The sequence below is a fragment of the Aotus nancymaae genome, unplaced genomic scaffold, assembly GCF_030222135.1.
Source record: "Aotus nancymaae isolate 86718 unplaced genomic scaffold, 86718_ANA_hifiasm-v0.15.2.pri h1tg000019l, whole genome shotgun sequence".
In the NCBI taxonomy this organism is placed as follows: Eukaryota; Metazoa; Chordata; class Mammalia; order Primates; family Aotidae; genus Aotus; species Aotus nancymaae.
The window spans coordinates 32,037,089-32,060,614 of NW_026988431.1; the positions used below are offsets into that span (position 1 = coordinate 32,037,089).

Here is a 23,526-nt window from a genome sequence, read left to right on the forward strand (position 1 = left end):
CAGGACTGCTGCTCCCTACCCTGTTTGTGTCTCCATAAATCTTACACTGCCTCCCACTTGATGCCTCATTAACTGCATATTTACTGCCCATGTAAGCAGCTTTGTTGTGCAAGAGGATTTATACATTTAACAGAGCCACCAGAACATTGCCCTTCTGTAATGACTTCTGTGGGAAATAAATAACTTTTCTTTTGTAGTGGTACCTGGAAAAGGATTGAGAAAGAAGTAATAGAGGAATCCAGATAGGTGGCCAAATATGGCTGCGTGCAAGCAATGGCCATTGTGTAAAAGGACGGGTGTGTTTGGAGAAGAGAGGCAAGGGCTGATGGGCAATGAGAAGGGAAGCAGCTGATCTCAGACTCCTGAGCTCAAGTGATTCTCTTTCCTCAGCCTCATGAAGTGCTGGGATTATAGGAATGAGCCATTGTGCCCAGCCATCACAAAGTTAACAGCTAAAGGCTTGGAAGTAGACAAGACTATCTAGGGACAAGATATTGAGGACAAAGAGAGGACAAGGTCCTGGAAAACCTCAGGCTTTAAAATGTGGATGGAGGGCTGGCAGCTGTTGTTGTAAAGCAGACATGGTTCATATAAAGATAAAGGAGTGCCTACAAAACTATGTGGGCTGGGATGTTCTGTAACACCTTGTGCTTAACAAGGCCAGTATAAACAGGAAAAGAGCTTGCTGCAGGGGGAGCTGAGGAACAGCAGTCTGTACTTGCATCGGAAGACAGAAGATAGAGTTCTATGTGATCCCTCTGTGAGCCAAGCCAGTGGGTGGGCATCATAATCTCTTAAGGGCATTAAGTTTGTCCTCTTCCATTTGAAAAGGCCACTCAGACTTCTCCCCAGGAATGTGAAAAATCTTGAATTAAGGATCTTGATCCTGAAAAGGATCCCTACTCTCTTTTTCCTTCCTTCCTTCCTTCCTTCCTTCCTTCCTTCCTTCCTTCCTTCCTTCCTTCCTTCCTTCCTTTCTCCCTCCCTCCCTCCCTCTCTCTCTCTTTCTCTCTCTCTTTCTCTCTCTCTTTCTTTCTTTCTCTCTTATGGAGTTTCACTCTTGTTGCCCAGGCTGGAGTGTAATGGCATGATCTTACCTCACTGCAACCTCCGCCTCCTGAGTTCAAGTGATTCTTCTGCCTCGGCCTCCCAAGTAGCAGGGATTACAGGAATGTGCCCCTATGCTCAGCTAATTTTGTATTTTTAGTAGAGACAGGGTTTCACCATGTTGGTTAGGCCGGTCTCAAACTCCTGACCTCAGGTGATCTGCCCACCTCGGCCTCCCAAAGTGCTGGGATTACAGGTGTTAACCACTACGCCCAGCTGAGGATCCCCTATTCTTAAAGGTAAACTTTATTGAGAACAGAGGTTTTTAACTTTGACTGCACATTTGAGTCACAGGGGCGCTTTAGAATCACTTATGCCTGGGGCCCTTCCCCAAAGTCTGGTTTAAATGATCTGCATGCATTTTGTTCACTGGAAGTTTAGAATGCTCCCCAGATTATTTTCACATACAGCTAGGGTTAAGATCCACTAGTAAAGAGGCAAAATACCCCATACAGGGGAAGCAGAAATGTAGAAAGAAGTGGGCTCAAATTCTGCAGATTATGTGATTCTGAGCATGTCACTTAATCTCTCTGTAAAACAGGAACAATGTTTACCTTCTAACGCTTCCTGGGCAGATTAAATGAGATAAATATGCAGAATGCATAGAACAGAGGTTCCTGCCCCAACACTGTCAAACAATTCTCCTCTGAACCTTAACTTCAGATTATTTTCTCCAATTCTGTTCTCAATGAAGATGGAGATCAGAAGACCCAATTCAAATCATATTTGACAGAAAAATCGAGGAGTCAAATATCTCTTTTCCTTCTGGAAGTGTTTTAGAGGTAGTGCTAGTGATGCTGTGTGCTCATATGAAGCCTCTAGACTGAGTGTGTTTTGCACAGTTGGCCCCGAACTCCCAGGTCCTCCTGTCCCCTATCCAGGTAGCTTTCCAACAACCAGGCATATACACTTCTCTGATGAGGGAGGTGAGGAGGAAATGCTTTGTTCTCTGAAAACTCCCTCCAGGAACTGCCTTTCTTCTGAGTGTCCACTGACTCCAGGGGAGGCAGATTTAGCCCAGAACATATCCCAGCCTACTTCCCCATCGAAGATGAATGATCAGGGTGGTCCTTCTGGTCCTGCAGTATCTGGATCTGAGAGGCAAGTTTTACTCCACTGCCAGTCACCAGGGAGTAGAGACTATCTGTGTGGGCCCTTCTGTTCTTGGTCTGCTGATAAGAAGGTATCCACAGGGGCTGTGAGCCTCTCTGCTTGACCTCGCAGTATGAAAAGTGATGTTTGTGTTAATCTGTAATTTCTAGAGTTGAGTATTGGAATTTGTAGAAAGCCTGTGGGCTGGGCTCATTGGCTCACTCCTATAATCTCAGCACTTTGGGAGCTCGAGACAGGTGAACTGCTTAAGCCCAGGAATTCAAGACCAGCCTGGGCAATGTGGTGAAACCCCATCTCTACAAAAAAAAAAAAAAAAAAAAAAAAAAAAGTGCTGCATGTGGGGTGATGTGTGCTTGTAGTCCCAGCTACTTGGGAGGCTAATGGGGATGATTACCCAAGCCTGAGTTCGAAGCTACAGTAAGCCGTGATAGTGCCACTGCACACTCCAGCCTGGGTGACAGAGTGAGACCCTGTCTAAAAAAAAAAAAAAAAAAAAGCTGGTGACTTGCCAGCATCCCTTAATCAGGATATGAGATGAAAAATAGAATTGGGCTGAGAATAGAATGGCCAACCATTCACAGGCTGCTGATCTGCTGATATGTCAAATCAGTAGCTAATACATGCCACAGATCTATGTGAGTTGTAGGAATGCATGTGCCCCTTCCAGGAATGCTCATTCCTAAGGGGCAAAAACTGGGCCTGACTGTTCAGTATAGACCTGAGCTCACATAGGCATTTGGCAAGCATTAAAAAATAGCATCTGCTCACTTAGATGAGCCAAAATGAGGAGGAATTTCTGCTGAAAAAGTGGAGGGAGGAGGGGCATGGATCATAAAATTTTAAAAGAGCAAGATATAATGTTTACTGGAGTTTTTAATCACTTTTCTTGTGTATATGTGCCTCCTGGAGAAGGAACAGTGGACTTTATTATAGTTAAAGGATTAAAAAGGAAGAGAATTATAGTATTTATCATTTGTTTTTTCATTCATTCATCACTCAAAAAGCATTTACTGAGCACCTGCTGAGTAGAGGAGAGTATTTCTGTACATGTTTCCATGTGCTTGAAGCTACAGCTGACGCCCTCCCTTCCCTACAGAGACTGACATATTTCCACCGATGACACCGTCATTGTGTTCCAGGGAAATCAGTCTTGTCTGGGACTGGCTTTGACTCTCCCGTTATCTTGCCAACAGCCATCCTTACCCCACCTGGGATGGAGATCACCAAGGATGGCTTCCACCTGGTTATTAAGCTGGAGGACCTGGGGCCCCAGTTTGAGTTCCTTGTGGCCTACTGGAGGAGGGAGCCTGGTGCCGAGGTGAGACTCTAGCCTTGGCCTTTGGGTCAGGCTTCCGTGAAGAAAGCACAGATCTCTGAGGGTGAGCAAGGGAAGCTGGCCCTTGCAGTGCTCACTGTCTGGGTGTCCTGGGGATGAGCCGTCCTGGGCGAAGTGTGCAAAAGATTAGAGTATGCTGACCACCCCATCAGCCTCTTCTCCAAAGAACTGCCTTGGTTCATTCCATGCCTTGGTTGGGAGCCTTTCCAGGCCAGATCTGCTGAAATGTGGGGCTTCCCCCTTACCCTAAACTCTAACCTAGTTGGACCCACAATATCTTTTCAATGAATTTTTTTCTCCCTCCTCAGCTCATCTCCTCAGCCATATAGGGGCAGCAGTTAGGGTTTCTAGATCAGCAGGATGATTTCAAAAGCACACAAGGCTGGTACAAACCTCCTGAGGGTATATATCTTGGCAAGGTGCAGAGGTAGAGGCAGGAGCCAGGAGCTGCTTATGAGTAAACCCATCTAACTATGAGCAGGTGGGCATGCAGAATGCCCAGGTGGGGTGCTGCCCTCTTCTTTGGAAGGATGCTACAGCCTGGGATAGGTGGGAGGCCAGCCTTCACAGAGAGAATAGCCAGAGAAGCAGCAGCAGTGAAAGGAGTGGAGCATGAGCAGGAACTAGGGGTTACTCTGACCTGTGGAGCCTCTTTCCAAGCTGATATGGTGACAAAGCTTAGAGGCCCACTCCAGGTAGCACAAGCAAAGATAGGCTTTATCACAAGGATTAATACAGTGCAATAAGGGGCTCTCAAAGATCTATGAGCAGAGCTGGCACAGGGCCAGGCTGCAGCCTCGCTTAGCCATGGCCCTTGCTCCTCTCTGGTTGGTGCCACCTCTTGCACATTTTCTGTGGCCCCTTCCCAGCTTATTCCAGGCTGTGATCCCTCATCAATGCTCCCTACTCATGCCTATGATGTGCCCCTGAGCCCCCTCAAAGCCTCTCAGGCCTGACTCCTCCTCACTGGGTCCTCTCTCCTTTATCCCTGCTTTTTGCTCTCGGTATTCAGTTTCCCAAGACCAAATTCTCAGAAGAATCCAGTTGGTCTTGCTTGTCTTATCAGGCCAAGCTTCAGGGGTTTCTGGTAGCCAGCTCACCCCTGATTGGACCCTTCTCAGGCCAAGGGTATCCTTGATCTTATAGCAATGTCTGGACTCAGAGCACGTGCCCCACCACCCATTCAACGAGGGCTGTAGGTTGGGTAGCTTCCATGAAAGGTGGTGTGGACAGGTGTAACACTGGGTTCCACTATTTACCCCTGCTAGGAAAGGCCCCACTGTAGGATATGACATTGCCAGCCAGGAAGATGGAGTAGTGTTGGGGATAGGTCAGGACCTGAGCAGGAGGAAGCATGCGGCTCCCTCAGATTCACTGGGATGAAACCTGCTCCCCACCCTTGGTAACCGGCAGGGCCAGGGTTAAGAAAGGAGCATGTACCCTGAGTCATCTGGGCTTGGTCCAGGCAAGCCTCCACAGGCTCAGATGTAGAACACAGCTTCAGGGAGGGGCATGGAGGTGGAAGCGTGAACAGATGGATGGACAGATGGGTGGATGAGTGAGGAGGTGCTGCCCATGGCTCCACTGCACTGATTCCCTGGCAGCAATGGCCATGTCAAGCCCCTGTTCAAGTCAGATTTTCAACCTTCAGGTCTCTGTGTAAATGTTACCCTATCAGACAAGCCTTCTCTAACCACTCTGTTTAAAATGGTACCTCCTCATCACCATCTCTTTGCTTTGCTTTTTCCCTCACAGCCATTATCACCACCTGAAGTGTATTTTTTTTATTGTCTGTCTCACCCCATGTAAGCTCTGTGAGAGCGAAGACTGTCCATTTTGTTCAATGCTAGGTCCCTGTGCCTAGAGCAGTGCCTAGCACATAGTAGGTGCTTAATAAATATGACTGAATGAATGAGTGCCTGAATGAATGCATGCATAAGTGAGAGGGGACATTTGTGTGCATCCAGAAAGGAAGTATCTGCAATTTTCCTTCTCTGGCACTTTTTGCCCTTTCCAGTCCTACTGCCTTCTGGGAATAACTGTGTTTTCTTTTTCCTTTCTCTCTTTCTCTCTCTTTTTTTTTTTTTTTTAAAGAGTCTTGCTCTATCGCCCAAGCTGGAGTGCAGTGGCATGATCTTGGCTCACTGCAACTTCTGCCTCCTGGTTTCAAGTGATTCTCCTGCCTCAGCCTTCTGAGTAGCTGGGATTACAGGTGCCCACCACCACGCCCAGCTAATTTTGTATATTTAGTAGAGACAGGGTTTCACCATGTTGTCCAGACTGGTCTTGAACTCCTGACCTCAGATGATCTGCCCACCTTGGCCTTCCAAAGTGTTGGGATTACAGGTGTGAGCCACAGCACCCTGTGTTTTCTGTGTTTAACTGTGTTTTCTGGTCTCCCAAAGGAACATGTCAAAATGGTGAGGAGTGGGGGTATTCCAGTACACCTGGAAACCATGGAGCCATGGGCTGCATACTGTGTAAAGGCCCAGACATTCGTGAAGGCCATTGGGAGGTACAGCGCTTTCAGCCAGACAGAATGTGTGGAGGTGCAAGGTAAGGATGGCTTCTCTCTCCCTGGAACCCTGCACAGGTGATAGCCCCTCCTGGCATATCTCAGAGGCCTGCTGGGTTCCTTTGGTTCACTGACCTGCCTCACAGGCTGGGTAGGTTTCTGTGGTGAAAGTATGCATGTCACTCTGATTCCCCTAGAGGCAGGAGTCCACCGTGGGGCTGGGTGGGGTTACTCAAGCAGCTGTCTGAAGCACTTTCCCCCTTAAAGCTTCCTAGGCCTGGGGCCAGATGTTGCAAGACTGGTTTACCAGATGGTTACTGCCTGTGAATCAGAGCCTGCTGCAGGAGAGGCAGCCACAGGCTTCAGAGGGTCAGACCTTGGACCATCTGAAGACTGTGGCCCACATTGTATAACACCACAGCTTTTTTCATCTGGAAGGGACCTTAGGGAAAGTCTAGAGAATCCTCTTGTTTGAATTACTTTTTTCTCTTGAATATTTTAAAGTCAGAAAACCTACAATGTTTAAAAACACTTTGAAAGGAAGCAAAACCAAACAAGACCCTACATCCCATGATCTGTCACTCAAACATCACTAGTTACGTTTTTGTGTATAGCTTTTTCGTCTTTAAAAAAGAGCTAATATATTATCTTTTTTAAAAGACTAATCATTATCTTAAATATGTAGTACACTGATTTATTTATTTTTCTTTCTAAAACAATTTATTTTATGTGTACAGACAGGGTCTTGCTGTGTTGCCTGGGCCGTGGCCTCCTAAAGGGCTGAGATTACAGGTTTGAACCACCACACGCAGCTCTTTCAGGGCATCATCCTTCAGTCATTGCCATGTGTAGGCACATGCTGTAGTTCTATAACATACACATTTTGTGTCTGCTTTTTCACAAATATCATATCCATAACATTTTTCATGTGGATTTCTTGATTACTATTTTACACTACTTTTTAAAATCGTACAAGTCAAGCTTGCTTGACAATCCAAACAACACCAAAGCATATAAAGTAAAAAGTAAGGCCACAGGCATGGTGGCTCACACTTATAATCCCAGCACTTTGGGAGGTCAAGGCGGAAGGATTGCTTGAGTCCAGGAGTTCGACACCAGCTTGGGCAACATAGCGAGACCTTGTCTCATGTTAATTAATAAATAAATAAATAAATAAAGAGGTAAGCAAGTGTGCTCCATTCTCCCGCACACCACTCAGGAGGTTTCCTTTGGTGAGTTTGACGTTTAATCTTCCAGGGGTTATCTGTGTGATACAATGCTCACATACACAGATGGGATGATATTGTACCTACTACTCTGTACTTGGCTTGTCTTCACTCAGTAGTATATTGGGAACATCTTTTCATGTCAATACGTATGGATCTACCTCATTTTTAAAGGGCCGGGCACAGTGGCTCACGCCTCTAATCCCAGCACTTTGGGAGGCCTAGGCAGGTGGATCACCTAAGGTCAGGAGTTTGAGACCAGCCTGACTAATGTGGTGAAACCCTGTCTCTACTAAAAATACAAAAATTAGCCAAGCGTGGTGGTGTATGCCTGTAATCCCAGCTACTGGGAAGCTGAGGCATGAAGATCGCTTGAACCAAGGAGGCAGAAGTTGCAGTGAGCCAAGATTGCGCCACTGCACTCCAGTCTGGATGACAGAGTGAGACTCTGTCTCAAAAACAAATAAACAAACAAACCCAAAAAACAGAAACAAAACCCAATGCATATGTATATGTCAATATATGTAAATGAAAGGCTGTTGCTCTAGTTCAGATGTTGCTAAGAACTGATGTATATAATTGTTTCCTTCCGTGGAATTAGTTTTTGGAATTAAAATTTCAGGAGTTAGGGAGAAGTGGGGATATGGGCACAAAAAAACAGAAAGAATCAATAAGACCTACTATTTGATAGCACAACAGGGTTGACTATAGTCAACAATAACCTAATCGTGTATTTTAAAATAACTTAAAGAGTGTAATTGAATTGTTTGTAACCTAAAAGATAAATGGTTGAGGGGATGGCTGCCCTATTCTCCATGATGTGCTTATTCACATTGCATGACTGTCTCAAAACATCTTGTGTACCCCATAACTATTTGCGCCTACTATATACCTTCAAAAATTAAAAAAAAATTGCAGGAGTGTATGAAAGGGTATGAACATTTGTGTATCTCTTGATGTGTATCCCCTAAATATTTTCCAAAACCATTGAAATAATATACAGTACCCCTAGCCACAAGTCAACCAGCTATTCTAGTCTCATTGACTGGGATACCCTTCACATTGCATGTGAGTAGCCTGGGCCAGAGAGGCTAATTGAGTTGCTCAAGGTTACACAGAACAGAGAGATGGGAAAATAACCTGTCCCCTCTTCCACATCTCCAGATGCTCAGATCTAACCTTTTCTGCTACATTTATTGGTAGAATGACTGTGAGCTTCAGAGCCAGTCCTACCTGGGTGACCTGGGGTAGGTCACTTAACCATTCTGAGCATAGATTCCTCTTCTATAAAAGCAGGGATACTCACACTCATTGTGAAGAACAAGCAACTACATGTCCAGGCCCTAGCATAGTTCTGGAAGGCCATAGTAATCCTAGCACACAAAATGGGGGCTTCATATCTTGTAGTTATTATCTGACTGTTTTCTGAACCATTTCCTCTATAACATGAATCAATGCCAAGAGTGAATTGTGAAACACACTTTGTTTTGAGTTACCGCCCAGCCCCATTCTGTGCTGTTCTCTTTCAGTACCTCCCACTCATCCTGTCCAGGGCCTGGCACTCTGCCTTCCTCCTGGCAGTGGCGCCAAGGTACGTGCTAACACAGCTATTGGCTTCACACATGATGCTCCTCCCTTTCATGTCACAAGAAAAAGATTTTAATCTTCCCTGGGGCTTTCTGGAAGCCATGCCTTAATCTGGATTCTAGAAAAATGCTTTTAATGGTGGTAATTTTGGTCACTAAAGCACACATCAAATCTCAGGATCTTGGTATCTGCCGTCTTGGTCAATGTGCAGAGTCAACTCCAGGAAACTGGGGGAGGCTCAGGATCGAAGATTTAATCTTCACTGCTGTTTTCTAAGCCTGTTTTTATCTTTTGTTTCCAGGAGAGGGCATTCCGCTGGCACTGGCCCTGTTTGCCTTTGTTGGCTTCATGCTGATCCTTGTGGTCGTGCCACTGTTCATCTGGAAAATGGGCCGGCTGCTCCAGTACTCCTGTTGCCCCGTGGTGGTCCTCCCAGACACCTTGGTAATAGATCTAGTTCTTTATTTCTTTCACTATGACACTGACCAGATGTCGTTTGGGCCTCAGTTGGGCATGGGCACATATTTCCATGGTGGATTATAGGCATCTCCACAGAGAGGGGAGAGGAATACTTGTAAAAGACTTCACTTCTAACTAGAGGTACTGGAATAAATCTCCTTTCTCCAGAGCGTGGTGGCCTCCCTGAGGCAGGCCACCTCTGCTTTCTCCCAGGACCTGGGATGGCAAAGAGAGAAGATGTGTTGCCCAGCCCAGGATGCTCAGTATCGCAGGAGTCCTGCACGGTCTTACCCTTCCAGACTGGCCTGCTGAGCATCTTGGCCTCTTCCCACAACTGTAACAGCAACTACACCCAATGACCTGTTCCAACACAACTTACTCAATTCACATGCCAAATCCTCATTGTTCAGAGTGAAGAAGATGTATGTGGGAGGCATGGTCTGTGCTTTGATCTTGGTGGGGTGGGGTGGGGTGGTGAAGGGACAGCAATCTGGATCTTCATAGTGACTGCCTGAGGTTAGGGAAGCTTACCTGTATTCTCAGATCCTCATAAGGCCAGAATTCTTATCTTACTCCTGAGGGTCCTGGGCCACAGGTCTGGGTCTCTCCAGTGGGTATAGGACCCATACGCCCATGCTGTGGTGGGGGAAACGCAAAAGCAGGCCTCCAACAGCTCCCCATGTTCTCTGGCTGCCTCCCCAGATGTCTCCCCCCAGCCCCCAGACGTCAACCACACAAAGCCGTGCAACAAAACAAAACAAAAATAACAAAAACAAAATCAAAAAGCTCCATCCCTGTCACCCTAGGGAATCCTCACAGTTCTCCCCTGGGAGGAGGGAGCCAGTGTCAGCTTCTGGAAAGCAACTAAAGCCAGAACTACCTGCAGCTTGTACATGCTCATAGCTCCTTATCAGCCTGGAGTCACTCTGAAAGGAGTCATTCTTGGCTGGGTGCTGTGGCTTACGCCTGTAATCCCAGCATTTTGGGAGGCTGAGGTGGGTGGATCAAGAGGTCAGGAGTTCAAGACCAGCCTGGCCAAGATGGTGAAACCCCATCTCTACTAAAAATACAAAAAATTAGCCAGTTGTGGTGGCGAATGCCTGTAATCCCAGCTACTCAGGAGACTGAGTCAGGAGAATCACTTGAACCTGGGAGGCAGAGGTGGCAGTGAGCCGAGATTGCGCCATTGCACTCCAGCCTGGGCAAAGGCAGTAAGAGCGAAACTCCATCGCAAAAAAAAAGAAAGGAGTCATTCTTGTGACATCTCTGTGGCCCTGCTTTCTCTCCCTACACAGGAGGAAAAACTCTCCCTATAATTCAGTCTTTAGGACACCCCTCTACTCTGTTATCCTAATGCCAGATCTCCCTTCTCTCCTGTACTTGCAGGTAGTCATAACGACTTTAGCTGATACTAGTACAGGGCTAAGTGCCAGATACTGTTCTAAGGCTTTAAATTTATTGACTCATTTCTTGTCATAAAGCTTAGCATTGTCCTTTTGATCAGTTCCCCCTCCATCCTTCTCTGAATGACTGAATGGCTTACTGCTCTGCATAAAGGCAATGGGATGTATCAAACGCAGGGGAGCAGGGTGGGTCTTTATTATCCTTCAGCAAGAACTTGAGGGCCTCAAAGTACCTTGAAGCATAAAAGGATATGTATTCTGCAGTTACTGGGGAAGTGTTTTATAAATATCAATTAGGTCAAATGTTTCATGGTATCGTTCAGATCATCTTTGTCATTATTTTTTTGTATAGTTGTTTAATATTGAGAGTAGGATATCAAATGCCTCTATGAGTGCTGGTGTGTCTGTTTCTCTCTCTCTCTCTCTCTTTTTTCTGAGATAAAATTTCACTGTTGTCACCCAGGATGGAGTACAGTGGCGCAATCTCAGCTCACTGCAACCTCCACCTCCCTGGTTCAAGCAATTCTCCTGCCTCAGCCTCCTGAGTAATTGGAATTACAGGTGCCTCCCACCACACCTGGCTAACTTTTGTAGTTTTAATAGAGACGGAGGTTTCACCAGGCTGGTCTCAAACTCCTGACCTCAGGTGATCCGCCCACCTTGGCCTCCCAAAGTGCTGGCATTACAGACGTGAGCCACCACACCTGGCCTATTTCTCTCTTTATGTCAAATTTTCCCTACCTATTTTGAGGCTCTGTTTTAAGCATATTCACATTTTGACATTTCAATGTATTCATATCTTGTTATGATTTCTCAAGTAATGGAGTCTTTTATCATTATGATACGTTTTTCTTTATCTCTGATAATATTCCTTAGTGTGATATCAGTATATCCTTTTTTTGCTTTTGCTGTTTGTTTGGTATCTCTTTTTTTTTTTTAAACATGTTTTTACTTTAAAGCTATCTGTATATTCATATTTAAGGTGTGTCTCTTATAGACAGCATATAGTCTTTTCTGTTATGATTTTTTGGTATAAATCCATTCTGACAATCTCTACTTTTAAACTGGTATTTTTAGTCCATTAGTTTTTTTTTTTTTTTTTTTTTTTTTTTGAGATAGTGACTCGCTGTGTCACCCATGCCAGAGTGCAGTGGCATGATCTTGGCGCACTGTAACCTCTGCCTCCCAGGTTTAAGCAGTTCTCCTGTCTCAGCCTCCTGAGTAGCTGGGACTACAGGTGCATGCCACCACACCTGGCTAATTTTTGTATTTTAGTAGAAACAGGGTTTCACCATATTGGTCAGGGTTGTCTTGAACTCTTGACCTCAGGTGATCCACCTGCCTTGGCCTCCCAGTGTTGAGATTACAGGTGTGAGCCACTGTGCCCAGCCTCCATTAACATTTAATATAATGATATGGTTGAATTTAGGCCCATGATTTTATTTTCTGTTTCTTCTGTTTTTTGGTTTTTCTTTTTCTTTTTTCCCCATCTGTTCTTCTTTTTATGCCTCTTTTTGGGTTAATTTTTTTTTTTGAATTTCACTTTAGTGACTTTTTAGTTATTCTTCTTCACATTGTTTTTTCATGATTGTCCTAGGAGTTACAATATACATATTCTTAACTTTTCACAGTCTACTTAGAATTAACGTTATATCATTTCACATGAAATGTAAGAATCTTGGAGTAATTTTGGCTTTACAAAGTCATATATATTCTAAAGGTATTTAAAATAATCTTTTATATTTACCCACATATTTACCATTTCTGGAACTCTTTCTTCTTTTCTGAGATCTGCATTTCCATCTGGTATGGCTTCCTGTTATTTTATAAAACTTCCTTTCTTTTTTTTTTTTTTTGTTAAAGGTTTAGTAATATAGATCTGCTAGTGACAAATTCTCTTAGATTTCTTTTATCTGAAAATGTCTTTCTTTTGCTTTCATTCTTGAAGGATATTTTTGCTGGATTCTTGGTTGACGATTTTTTTTCTTACTGCTTTATTTTTGTTTTAAATATTAATTACAACATTTCAAAAATAATAAAATTTTATTTTAACAGAGACAGGATCTTGCTATGTTGCCCAGGCTGGTCTGAAACTCCTGGGCTCAAGCAATCCTCTTGCTTGGACACCCAAAGTGCTGGGACTTACAGTGGTGAGAGCCACTGCACCCAGCTCTCTTACTACTTTGAGGTATTGTTTAATTGTCTTCTAGCTTGCATTGTTTCTGATAAGAAAACAGCCATGATTTTTTTTTTTAACATCGTTCCCCTATGTGAAATGTGTTCTCTTTCTCTCGCTGCTTTAAAATTACCATTGGTTTCACCTGTTAAATTATAACATACCTAGATGGGGTTTGTGTTATATTTATCTTGCTTATAGTATATTGAGCTTCTTGAATCTGTAAATGCATTTATTTTAAAGCTACAATTTGGAAAAATTTCAGCCATTTTTTTTCTTTTTATTTTTTTAGAAACCGGGCCTCACTCTGCCACCCAGGCTGGGGTGCAGTGGTGTGATCATGGCTCACTGTAGCCTCAACCTGCTGGGTTCAAGTGAACCTCCCACTTCAGCCTCTTGAGTAGCTGGGACTACAGGCATGTAACACTGCATCCAGCTAGTTTCTAAATTTTAGATAGAGACAGAGTCTTGCTATGTTGTCCAGGTTGGTCTTGAATTCCTGAGCTCAAGCAATCCTCTTGTCTTGGCCTCCCAACATGCTGGGATTGTAGGCATGAGCCACTGCACCTGGCCATGGCTAACTATTTTATTTTTTGTAGAGATGGGGTTCTCCCTATGTTGCCCAGGCTGGTCTGGAACTCCTGGGCTCAAGTGATATTCTTCTGCCTTGGCCTCCCAAAGTGTTGGGCTTATAGATGTGAGCCACTGCTCCCAGCCCATATTTCTTTAGTTTTTTTTTTTTTTTTAATCTCATTCTCGTCTCTCCTTCTGTGCGTCCAATTTTATTTATGTTAGACCTTCAGATATTGTCTCCATTGATTCCTGAGGCTCCATTTCTTTTTATAAAAAAACAACTTTTCTTCTTCTTTATACTTCAGATTGAATAATTTTATTAACCTATCTTCTTGTTCACTGACTCTTCTGTTATCACCAGTCTGATTTTAGGCACATCTAGTGAATTTTGTATTTAAATTTCAGATATTGTATTTTTCAATTCTAGAATTTCCATTTGTTTCTTTTTTATAGTAGATATCTGCTGAGATTTTCTATTTGCTCATTTATTATGAGGATATTTTCTTCTATGTCTTTGAGCATAATTTTAATGCCTTTGTCTGCTTTACTTTAAAATCTTTGCTAATTTCACTAGGTGAGGCATGTCAAAGTTGGCCTCTATTGATTGTTTCTTATTTGGTATAGGTCACATTTTCCTACATTTTGTATGTCTAGTGATTTTGGATTATAGTCTGGATACAGTCAACAATATGTTATAGAGATTTTGGATTCTGTTATGTTCCTCTGAAAACTATTGATTTTTTTTTTCATTTGTTTGCTTTAATAAGCAGTGAGTTTGGATGAAAGACGCAACTTTGGTCTCCTATGCATTAGGCAGTTGATGTCGATTAGACTGTTTAGCCTTAGACAGACTGGTAGACGCTTTCCCCACACCTGCACCTCACACAGTTCAAAGGTCAATCAGAGATTTGGGCAGAATTTATGTACAAAATTTGTAGCTCCCCTTTTCTGGCTCTCTCCTTTTTGGGATGTTTTTCTCTTACTTTCTAACTTCTGAGTTTGCACCAGTCTGTTTTTTGGCTTTTTCAAAACAGTAAGACTGTGACTCTTTATGGCACCAGGTGGGACTTGCCTTCAGGCAAGGAGCTGTGAAAAATGGAAAACTCATAGGGTGACATTCTCTTCTTCCAAGCATGAACTTTCAGTTGCTCTACCATGCTTTAAGGAATCTGTTTTTAATGTCTGGGTCAGTTTTAAAAGTTGTTACGTGAGGAGCGTTGGTCGGATTGGTGCTTCTCTGACATAAGTAGAAGTAGAAAACTGCAATAAAAGAGGAATTCCTTGATCTAATCCAAAGCAATGGTAATGGTAGGGAGCATTTCTGGCTGAGGCATGTCAATAGCACCTCTTTTTCAAAATGATAAAAAGCTCAGCCTTCCTCATCTGGGCTCCACCAAGTGGTCTTCTGTTGTGATTTCTCTCTTAACTCTGCTGCCCATGCTTACCCTTAGTCTCTCTTATTTTTTCTCTTCTAATTCTATCAGGGGGATAGAAGAGTTTTTCTTTCTACCTCAAGATCAGAGGTATGAAGATCTTCCCAAGACCCAGTGCCTTGTTAGTGAGGAACAGGGAAAGAACCATGTAAAGGGTCAATAACTTATAGGATTTCAGGTGTACAAGAAGAGTCCTCAACTGGTAAGATCTCCTGAGAATCCTGATGCATCTTGAGCCACACCCTAAAATCAGCTTTTAGAGGAAATGAAATAGCTTAGATGAGACCAGAGACTGGAAGACTCTATGACAGTATGACCAATGTCATCCACGACAGGTAGACATCACCACCCTCGACTACCTTTTGCTTCCTTGTTCTCTGTTATCATTTTTCCTACATCATTCTGATGTCTGTTCCTACGTGCATTCCCTTCCATAAGGCTTTTAACTTTTATTCTTATTTCATTCCAAGATTTTTAAAGTGGACAAATTTCCCCACAGTGCTGTGTGAGAGGCAGATCACTAGTGTCCGTTAAATCCCAAACGCATTCTTGAGCTGTGAATCAACATGGCCACCTCCCCTCTCTCCGCCATGACTTTGGCATAGCCTAGCTGCATTTCTACATTTGTGTTTCTTAAAGATAATTCTTCAAACTATTAAAAAGTGATTTCTAGCCATCCTTGCAAAGCCAACTCATCTTTCCAACTAAACCATGGACAATTACCAATCAGAAATCCCTGACAATTCTTCAAAAAGGTCTACCGAGTTTGTGTTTAAATCGGAAACATTTCGTGTTTGCATCTAAAATTTTATAGTAGGTGATGGTTGTTCTCTGAAATACGACATTAAGAATTTTTTCCATTAAAGTTTATATCACCAAGTTAGCAGTCTAAAGCAAAACTATATATGCAAGGAAAATTATATTAATTCTGCCAAGTATATATTCTCCTTTGAAAAATATAGTTTATTTTCCTTGTCTTTCATCCATAATTGCTTCATGGGCATGGGTGCTTTGGTGCTAAAGGGGCTCTGTTTCCTTCCTGTGACTCACTTTATTCTTTCTCTTCTTGCTGTCACATTCTACTGTAATGTGGGTAGCAAGCATAAAAATGGCCCAAATTAGTAATTCTTCAGTGAACCATCCAAGTATGACCTTGCGTGCTTCATAGAAAGTGGAGTTTGTGAACTCAGATGCCTCTGAGTCCACATGGGTACTGGAAAGAAGAAAAATAAAAGAAAAAGGAAAGAATGTGCAGTGTAATGAATGTAGCTCAACAGGGAGGGGGCTGGGGATCATGGCAAATATGTTTCATCTTCTCAGTGACAGCAGGTTGCTAGCAAGAGGAAGTGTGAGCCCGTGCTGCCAGATCTCCAGGTTTTAAATGAGAAGCCCAGAAATCCAGATTTGTATGAGATCTCTTGATTTTTAAATGTTAAAAATGAATTCAAATTTTACAAATCTGCCCAGCTTTGCTTCAAAATTAGCTCTAAACTGTGGGACCACAGTTTTGCACCTTCCAAAATCTGAGATTTTGCTGTTTGTTTTACTTTAATGTGCTAGAGCTGCACTGTCCAATACAGCAGCCGCTGGTCGTATGTGACTGTTAGACACAGCAATGTGGCTCGTCCAAATTGAGATGTATTTAAATATAAAATACAGAATGGATTTTGAAGACAGAATAAAAGAAGGATATAAAATATTTCTGTCATTTAAAAAAAAAATTTTTTTTTTTTTTTTTTTTTTTTTGAGACAGTGTCTTGCTCTGTTGCCAGGCACCAGGCTGGAGTGCAGTGGTGTGATCTTGGCTCACTGCAACCTCCGCCTCCCGGGTTCAAGCAATTCTCCTGTCTCAGCCTCCTGAGTAGCTGGGACTACAGGTACGCACCACCACGCTCAGCTAATTTTTGTATTTTTTAGTAGAGACGAGGTTTCACCATGTTGGCCAGGATGGTCTTGATCTCTTGACCTTGTGATCTGCCTGCCTCGGCCTCCCAAAGTGCTGGGATTACAGGCATGAGCCATCGCGCCTGGCCTTCTGTCATTTTTAAGTGACATGTTAAAATGATATTTTGGATATATTTGTTAAATAAAATGTATTGTTAAAATTAGTTCCACCTGTTTCTTTTTACTTTTAAAAATGTGCTACTAGATTTAAAAAATTGCATATGTGGCTCACATTATATTTCTATTGGATAGCACTGTTCTGGAATTTAAAAAATAATCAAGTATGGCCAGGTGTGGTGGCTCATGCCTTTGGGAGGCCGAGGTGGGCGGATCACCTGAGGTCGGGAGTTCCAGACCAGCCTGACTAACATGGAGAAACCCCGTCTCTACTAAAAATACAAAATTAGCTGGCGTGGTGGCGTATGCCTGTAATCCTAGCTACTCAGGAGGCTGAGGCAGGAGAATCGCTTGAACCTGGGAGGCAGAGGTTGCAGTGAGCCAGATCGTGCCACAGCACTCCAGCCTGGGCGATAAGAGAGAAACTCTGTCTCAAAAAAAAAAAAAAAAAAAATCAAGTATGACCACTGCAGATGTAGGGAGTGAGCGTCCTGAGAACCTGACCGCAGCAGCAAGTCATGGGCTCACACTAACGCCCATGCTTAGTGAGCGCTGTGTGTGCGTTGTCTTTTCCTGTTGGCATTTGCCCATGGACACCAAGAACGCGCCTCTGTAGCTGCCTCTTTGCAAATAAGGACGAAGGAAGACTGGCTCAATGAAGCTGATGTCTCCTGGGGAACTGAGGTGGAGGAAACCATTGTGTCGCCCTTGGGAGTGATGAGGGGAAGGGCTGAGAGAGATAACTATAGAAGAACCTAGAGATTTTGGCAGAGGTGAGCAGGCGAGTAACAGGTGGGAGAGTCCACTTGAAAAGTTGATGTCTGCATGTTTATAACTAGTAATGATTATGTAATGGGGCCACTAGGAAAAGATGGCGGGAACCTGAAATTTGAATAAGGAAGGGACTCCCGTTTATGGAACATCCTCTGTATATTGGGCACCATGCTGGGTGGCATTCATAAAGCATCTCAGACCAGGTCATAATTCTCAGAGCTCTCTGGTGAAAGATGGTTAGGGTTTTGTTGTTGTGGTTGAGACAGGGTCTCGCTCTCATACCTAGGCTGGAGTGCAGTGGCGTGATCAGAGCTTACTGCAGCCTTGACCTCCCAGGCTCAACTGATCCTCCTGCCTCAGCCTCACGAGTAGCTGGGACCACAGGCATGCACCACCACATCTGGCTAGTTTATTTTTTGTGGAGAGAGAGTCTCACTATGTTGCCCAGGCTGATCTGTAACTTCTCAGCTCAAGCAGTCTGCCTGTTTCAGCCTCCCAAGGCAGGTGTGAGCCATCAAGCCTGCCTTTAAATTTTTTTTTTTTAAACCAGAATTACATTTTGGGTTTTTGTGGGCCAGAGTCTTAGAGTGAGGAGTTCTGACCAAGCAGGACTTCAAGGGAACTGTAGGTAGTGAGCAGGGAGATGATCTTAGCAAATGTTGGAAGCCACTGATCTGAGGAGGGGTTGAAATTGTTTTTTTGTTTTTGTTTTGCTGCTTGGAAATTAATTAATCAAATAGTTAAAATTTTAATAATGTTTTTTACTATTACTACTACTATCCTCTAATGAATATTAATGAAAATTATTTTTCAGAAAATAACCAATTCACCCCAGAAGTTAATCAGCTGCAGAAGGGAAGAGGTCCATCCCTGTGCCATGGCCGTGATGTCTTCTGAGGAAATCTTCAGGGCCTGGATCACATAGGCTTGGGGAAGGACCCAGGTGAAGCTGAGAACCTGGTCTGCATGACATGGAAACCATGAGGGGACAAGTTGTGTTTCTGTTTTCCTCCACCACCAAGGGATGAGAGAAGTAGGAAGAGCCTGTTGTCTACACATCTAGAAGCATCCATCAGAGGCAGACTGGTTTGTCTAACAGAGCACTGACTGGGGGTTAGGAGATGTGACCTCTAGGCTGAGGGCTGCCATTTGCTGGCTAAGCAACCCTGGGAAAAGTAACCTCATCCCTTCGGTCCTACGTTTTGTAATGGGGGAATTAACTACACACCTGCTAAACACACACACACACAGAGTCTCTATATACACACACATGTACACATATATACATCCCACACTTTCGAGGCTAGAGGGAACTGGTGACAATCTACAGTCTGACTGATTCCGTGTTTCTGGAGAGCAGGATGCAAATGTGTGATAAGAATGATCAAAGACTCTACACACTGGGTGGCTTGGACAGCCCACGTTCCCAGAAGAATCCTTGAGAGAAAAGGAAGAATGGGAGCAATGGTGTTGATTTCACTTCAAGCCAAATGCCGGTGCAGAGGTGACTGGCTCAGCGAGCACTACAATAGGTGACCTGGAGGAAGGTCACAGCTGCACTGAAAATGCGATGTGCATGAACACAGCGGATCCATGAACTACTGTAAAGTGTTGGCAGCGTGCACACTGCAGACAGCAGGTGAAATGTGTGTGTGCAATGCGATGAGAATGCAGAAGTCAGTAATGTGTGCGATGTTTGTTGTGCTCCATTTTTCCGGTAGAGCTGCTAAAGTACAGAATTTAGCAAATAAAAAGGGGCCACCCTGCCCAAAAGTGTCTTTAAAGTTCTAGGTACATTGTCAACTTCAAGTCCAGAGAGGCTCCAAAGGACACCTTTGGTCAAGAGGACTGGGGGTGGGGGTGTGGGCAGGGGAGGAGCAGCCCCAGGGCTGCTCCAGAACCCAGGGCTGCCTGGGAACCCCAATTGAGGCAGCTGGCATAAGCCTCACCTGGTCAGGGTGACCCTAGGCCTTTCCTGGAGGCCCCAACCCACAGGAAATCCCTGGGGGACCCGCTTTTCCTTGACAGCTTACTCAGGGTATCCCCAGCCCATCTTAGTCTGCTCATTTAGGACCTACCTCTGGAAGCCTCTACCCACCCCTCTCCCCTACCAGGTAAAGAAAAGAGCCAACAGCAGAGAAGGAATGGGGGTAGGAAACTTGTTGAGGGGTGAAGGGATTGATGAGCAGGGCCTGCACCTTGCCTTCTAACCCTCTCAAAGCTCAGGAACCTGAGTTGGTTTATCTCCACCCCCGCTTCCTGGACTCTTTCCAGCCAGCCCAGTGGTGGGACAGTCTAACTGCATCAACTGAGTGTTTTCCAGAGGCCACAGCCCTTCACCACCTGGAGCGGTCTCTCCAGGAGCATGTGATTGCTGCAGACCTGTACCTTCTTTTCCTTTGATTATTTTGTATGCTTCTCTGTGTTGTCTGTTAGAGTGTGTGCTAATCGTATATTTGACCTAAACTGGAAACACACTTTCAGTTTGTAAAAACAAAGACCATATTACTCTACCAGTCATCACCCTCCCTCCTCTCTCTTCCTTCCCCCTTATGGTGGGGTGGTGAGGGGCACTATCCTTCTGCCCCAGCCCAGGCCCAGAACCAAGAAAGGACTCCACCTCCCTCTGCTTGAGTCTCTCACAACTAGTCCCAGTGCCCATCCGTTTTTTGGCATATACAGGTATACAGAAATTTCTCTTGGCTCTTCTGTGTCTCTCCATGTCCTGAACATGCCTTTATGGTGCCCCAGCCACGCAGCAGACCTGCCAACCCCCACTTGTGGAGGGGCTGCCTTCTCTACAGCTGACCGTTCCCTCTCCCCTGGAACACTTCTATCCTGAGTCCCAGCCCTCCTCCCTTCCCCTCCAATGCATTTATCCCTACGGCTGGACACTCACATGAGTGAAAAGGAATACGATTCATAATTACAGCAGGACCACAGCTGTATAAACTGGAACTTCTCTGGGCAAACCAGGAGCCAGGTCACCTCATCATAAGGCACAGCTTCCTGCCACACTTTTTTTCTAGAAGCTCCAACCTTCCAGTTGCCCAATCACTGAGTCTAGGGGCCCAGGCTCAGCACTACTGGCTTGCTTTGTTTTCACAGCCTCTCACTGAGTCCTGCAGGAATTGGGGGAAGTACTTGTGGTGGTGGTGGTGGTGGTCGGGGGAAATGAGTATCTGGGAGCAGCCTAGAGCGGCTTCTGCTGTTTCAGTGAAGACTGTCTCTTGCAGCCTGACCCAGTAGAATCCCCTTGGCCCCCAGAATCAAGTCCAGCTTTCTTAGTCCTGCCTTCAGGGTACAACTGCCAGGGTCCAGTGAGTAAAATCCCTGCTCCACGAGGCTTACACTCCAATGGGGTAAGGGAAAAGTAATAACACAGTAACCAAGTATTATTATTAAGTGAATTAGTTAGTATGTTGGTAATTTGTAAGTCACGGTAAAATGAAAAGATAGAGCAGAAAACAGGGGCTGAGGGGAAGCTGCAGCCTCCTCACAATGAAAGTGGATGGAAACAATGGACCCAAAACTATCTGTTGGATAAGTCCCCACATAGCCACATGGGTGAGAGATCATGAGTGATTATAGAACAAAGTAACTTGGCGACAGTGGCCAGAAAAACGGCATTGAAGTAAAGTGAAAAAGAAAAAACAAACAAAAAAACAAAGTAACTTGGCGACAAATCCTTGGGTGTATGTAGTCTAAAACAAAAACTTTATTCAGTATTTATACTGTTTGTATTGACAGTGTATTTTTTCAACTATTATCTTATCAGATAAAGCAAGTAAATAATATATATTTTGTATATTTTGATAGGAATCTAGATATCAGGATTAGTGACAAGGAAGGCTAATTGTAGACTCCCAATTTCAGTAAGAACAGGGCACTGTTGGAATGGAATCAAATATATTAATATGAAGTCATGACTTTATGAAACATTATATTAAAAATATTTTGACTTTTTTTTTTTCCCACTGAAATGGCCCAGGAGAAATGTCACCTCCATATGCATCTTAATTCTAAGATTTTGGTTTCTAGTGTTAGTTTTCTCTCAAAGGAGCCAAAGTTTCTTGGCACCAATAGTGAATGCCATGTCAGTTTGGGGTTGAAAGGTACAAGGTGATCGTAGAACACTTATACCTTTTTTGGACAGAAAGCAAAGCGTTAAAGAAGGGTCATTCAAAATTACACAAGGAACAATCTATACAGGGCTCCTCCTGGCCAAAGTTGGGACAGTATAAGCACCAGAAGGAGAATATTGGCTGGCACAATTGATACCATACATTTGAAAAGTCATTAGTCCATGGCACCCAACAAGAGCAAAGCTACCACAATGCATTCTCAGAGAAGATGAATCTGATAGAATGCATTTCTACTTGTTATTCAATCCTGCTGGGCTTACTGACTCGTTTATCTTGTCAATGAAGAATTCCAGTAAATGTAAATCCATAAGTCAGAAGGCATTTCTTCTCCTCTAAAGGCTCCTCTCCGCCCCTTAACGTCCGGACTTTCCACTCTTTGCTCTCCTTGTCCTGTCAAGGGGTTCCGTGGAAAAGTCTTTTAAGTTCCCTTCACAGAAGGATTGCAGACTGCTGATCTAGTCTCTGGGCCAACCCTCCCCATCTCTTTAATAAAGACTTTTTTTTCTTATTCTCTGTGTGCTGTATATTATTCTTAGGGTAGAGTAACTTTTCTCGGGTGCAGACCTCTCGGTTTCCTTTGAATTTGGAGGGCTTGATCCCATCGCCAGCTTCTGGAGCCCACCAGGAGGGGAAGACCCCATTACATCCACGGGTGTCTGGCGCCACCTTGTGGTCAGTGCTGGAATTTTTTTCTGTTCTCACTGACTAGCTCCTTGGGCTTCCTGGATGAAGAAAGGAAAGCTCAGGCCGGTTTCCTAGATTTAATAACTCAGTTACACAGTTTCCACGGGCTTGGTCCTTAACAAACTTCCACTGTCACTGGTGAAGTTAGAATTTAGCAGCCACCCTCTCCTCGCTCTGTGTCTGTATTTGTCCTAAGCTCATGATTTGGGGCTTCACGCTGTATCCATGGCTCGCCCTCCCTGCTGGGACCTTGGCCTCTCTCTGTCTGTTGATCTCTCCTACACGCTGCCATTCCCTTCTCTCAGAAATAGACTTTTTTTTTTTTTTTTTTGATATTTTTTTCCCTTCTGTGTCTCCTATTTCTAGGATCCCTTTACTAGACGGACTTTACAGGGGTGTTCCTCAGCCCCCGCACAGGTCAGTAGGGAGGAGTCAGCCTGCTGATTGCTCATGTTGAACCAGGGTGCTGCCCAGCCTGTGAAATTTGGAATTGGAACACTAGAGTTAGCCCCAAATTACAGCTTTTTCTTCTGGCTCCTGGGACTCCCAGGTTCTTCAGCAACAGTAACAAAACCTGGAAAAACGTATCCTTGCCAGAGGTGGGACAATGAGGCTCACAAAAGGAAAACACTGATCTTTCTTGTCTCCCCCAGCAAGAGGTTGCAAGACCAGGTTGTATAACCCCATTAAGGACTTTGGAGAAAGAACTGAGCAAGGCGCCTTCTCAGGGACCTGCAAACATCTCCAAGAGCAAATATGAATCCTCATATTGTGGAGGAGGTACGTGTTCCTGGTTCCTTCACTGGACCTCATTGAAAAAATTAAACAACAACAACAACAAAAAAACTACGTTAAATAAAAAAAAACCCTGGCGGCCGGGTGCGGTGGCTTACGCCTGTAATCCCAGCACTTTGGGAGGCCGCGGTGGGCGGAT

The 23,526-nt window shown here is 44.3% G+C and overlaps 1 protein-coding gene across 4 annotated transcripts in view; it reads left to right on the forward strand.

Moving 5' to 3' along the window:
• IL20RB (interleukin 20 receptor subunit beta) overlaps positions 1–22,407 on the forward strand; it is a 33,095-nt gene extending 10,688 nt beyond the window's left edge. For 3 of the 4 annotated variants that reach the window (XM_012451150.2, XM_012451151.2, XM_012451152.2), the window contains 4 exons: positions 3,414–3,538; positions 5,962–6,112; positions 9,186–9,328; positions 18,578–22,407. In XM_012451150.2, coding sequence (XP_012306573.1) covers positions 3,414–3,538; positions 5,962–6,112; positions 9,186–9,328; positions 18,578–18,688 — 530 coding nt within the window. In that variant the 3' untranslated portion in view covers positions 18,689–22,407. The remainder of the gene's footprint in view (positions 1–3,413; positions 3,539–5,961; positions 6,113–9,185; positions 9,329–18,577) is intronic. The other variant, XM_012451153.2, reaches the window with a different exon arrangement.
• The last annotated feature ends 1,119 nt before the right edge of the window (positions 22,408–23,526 follow it).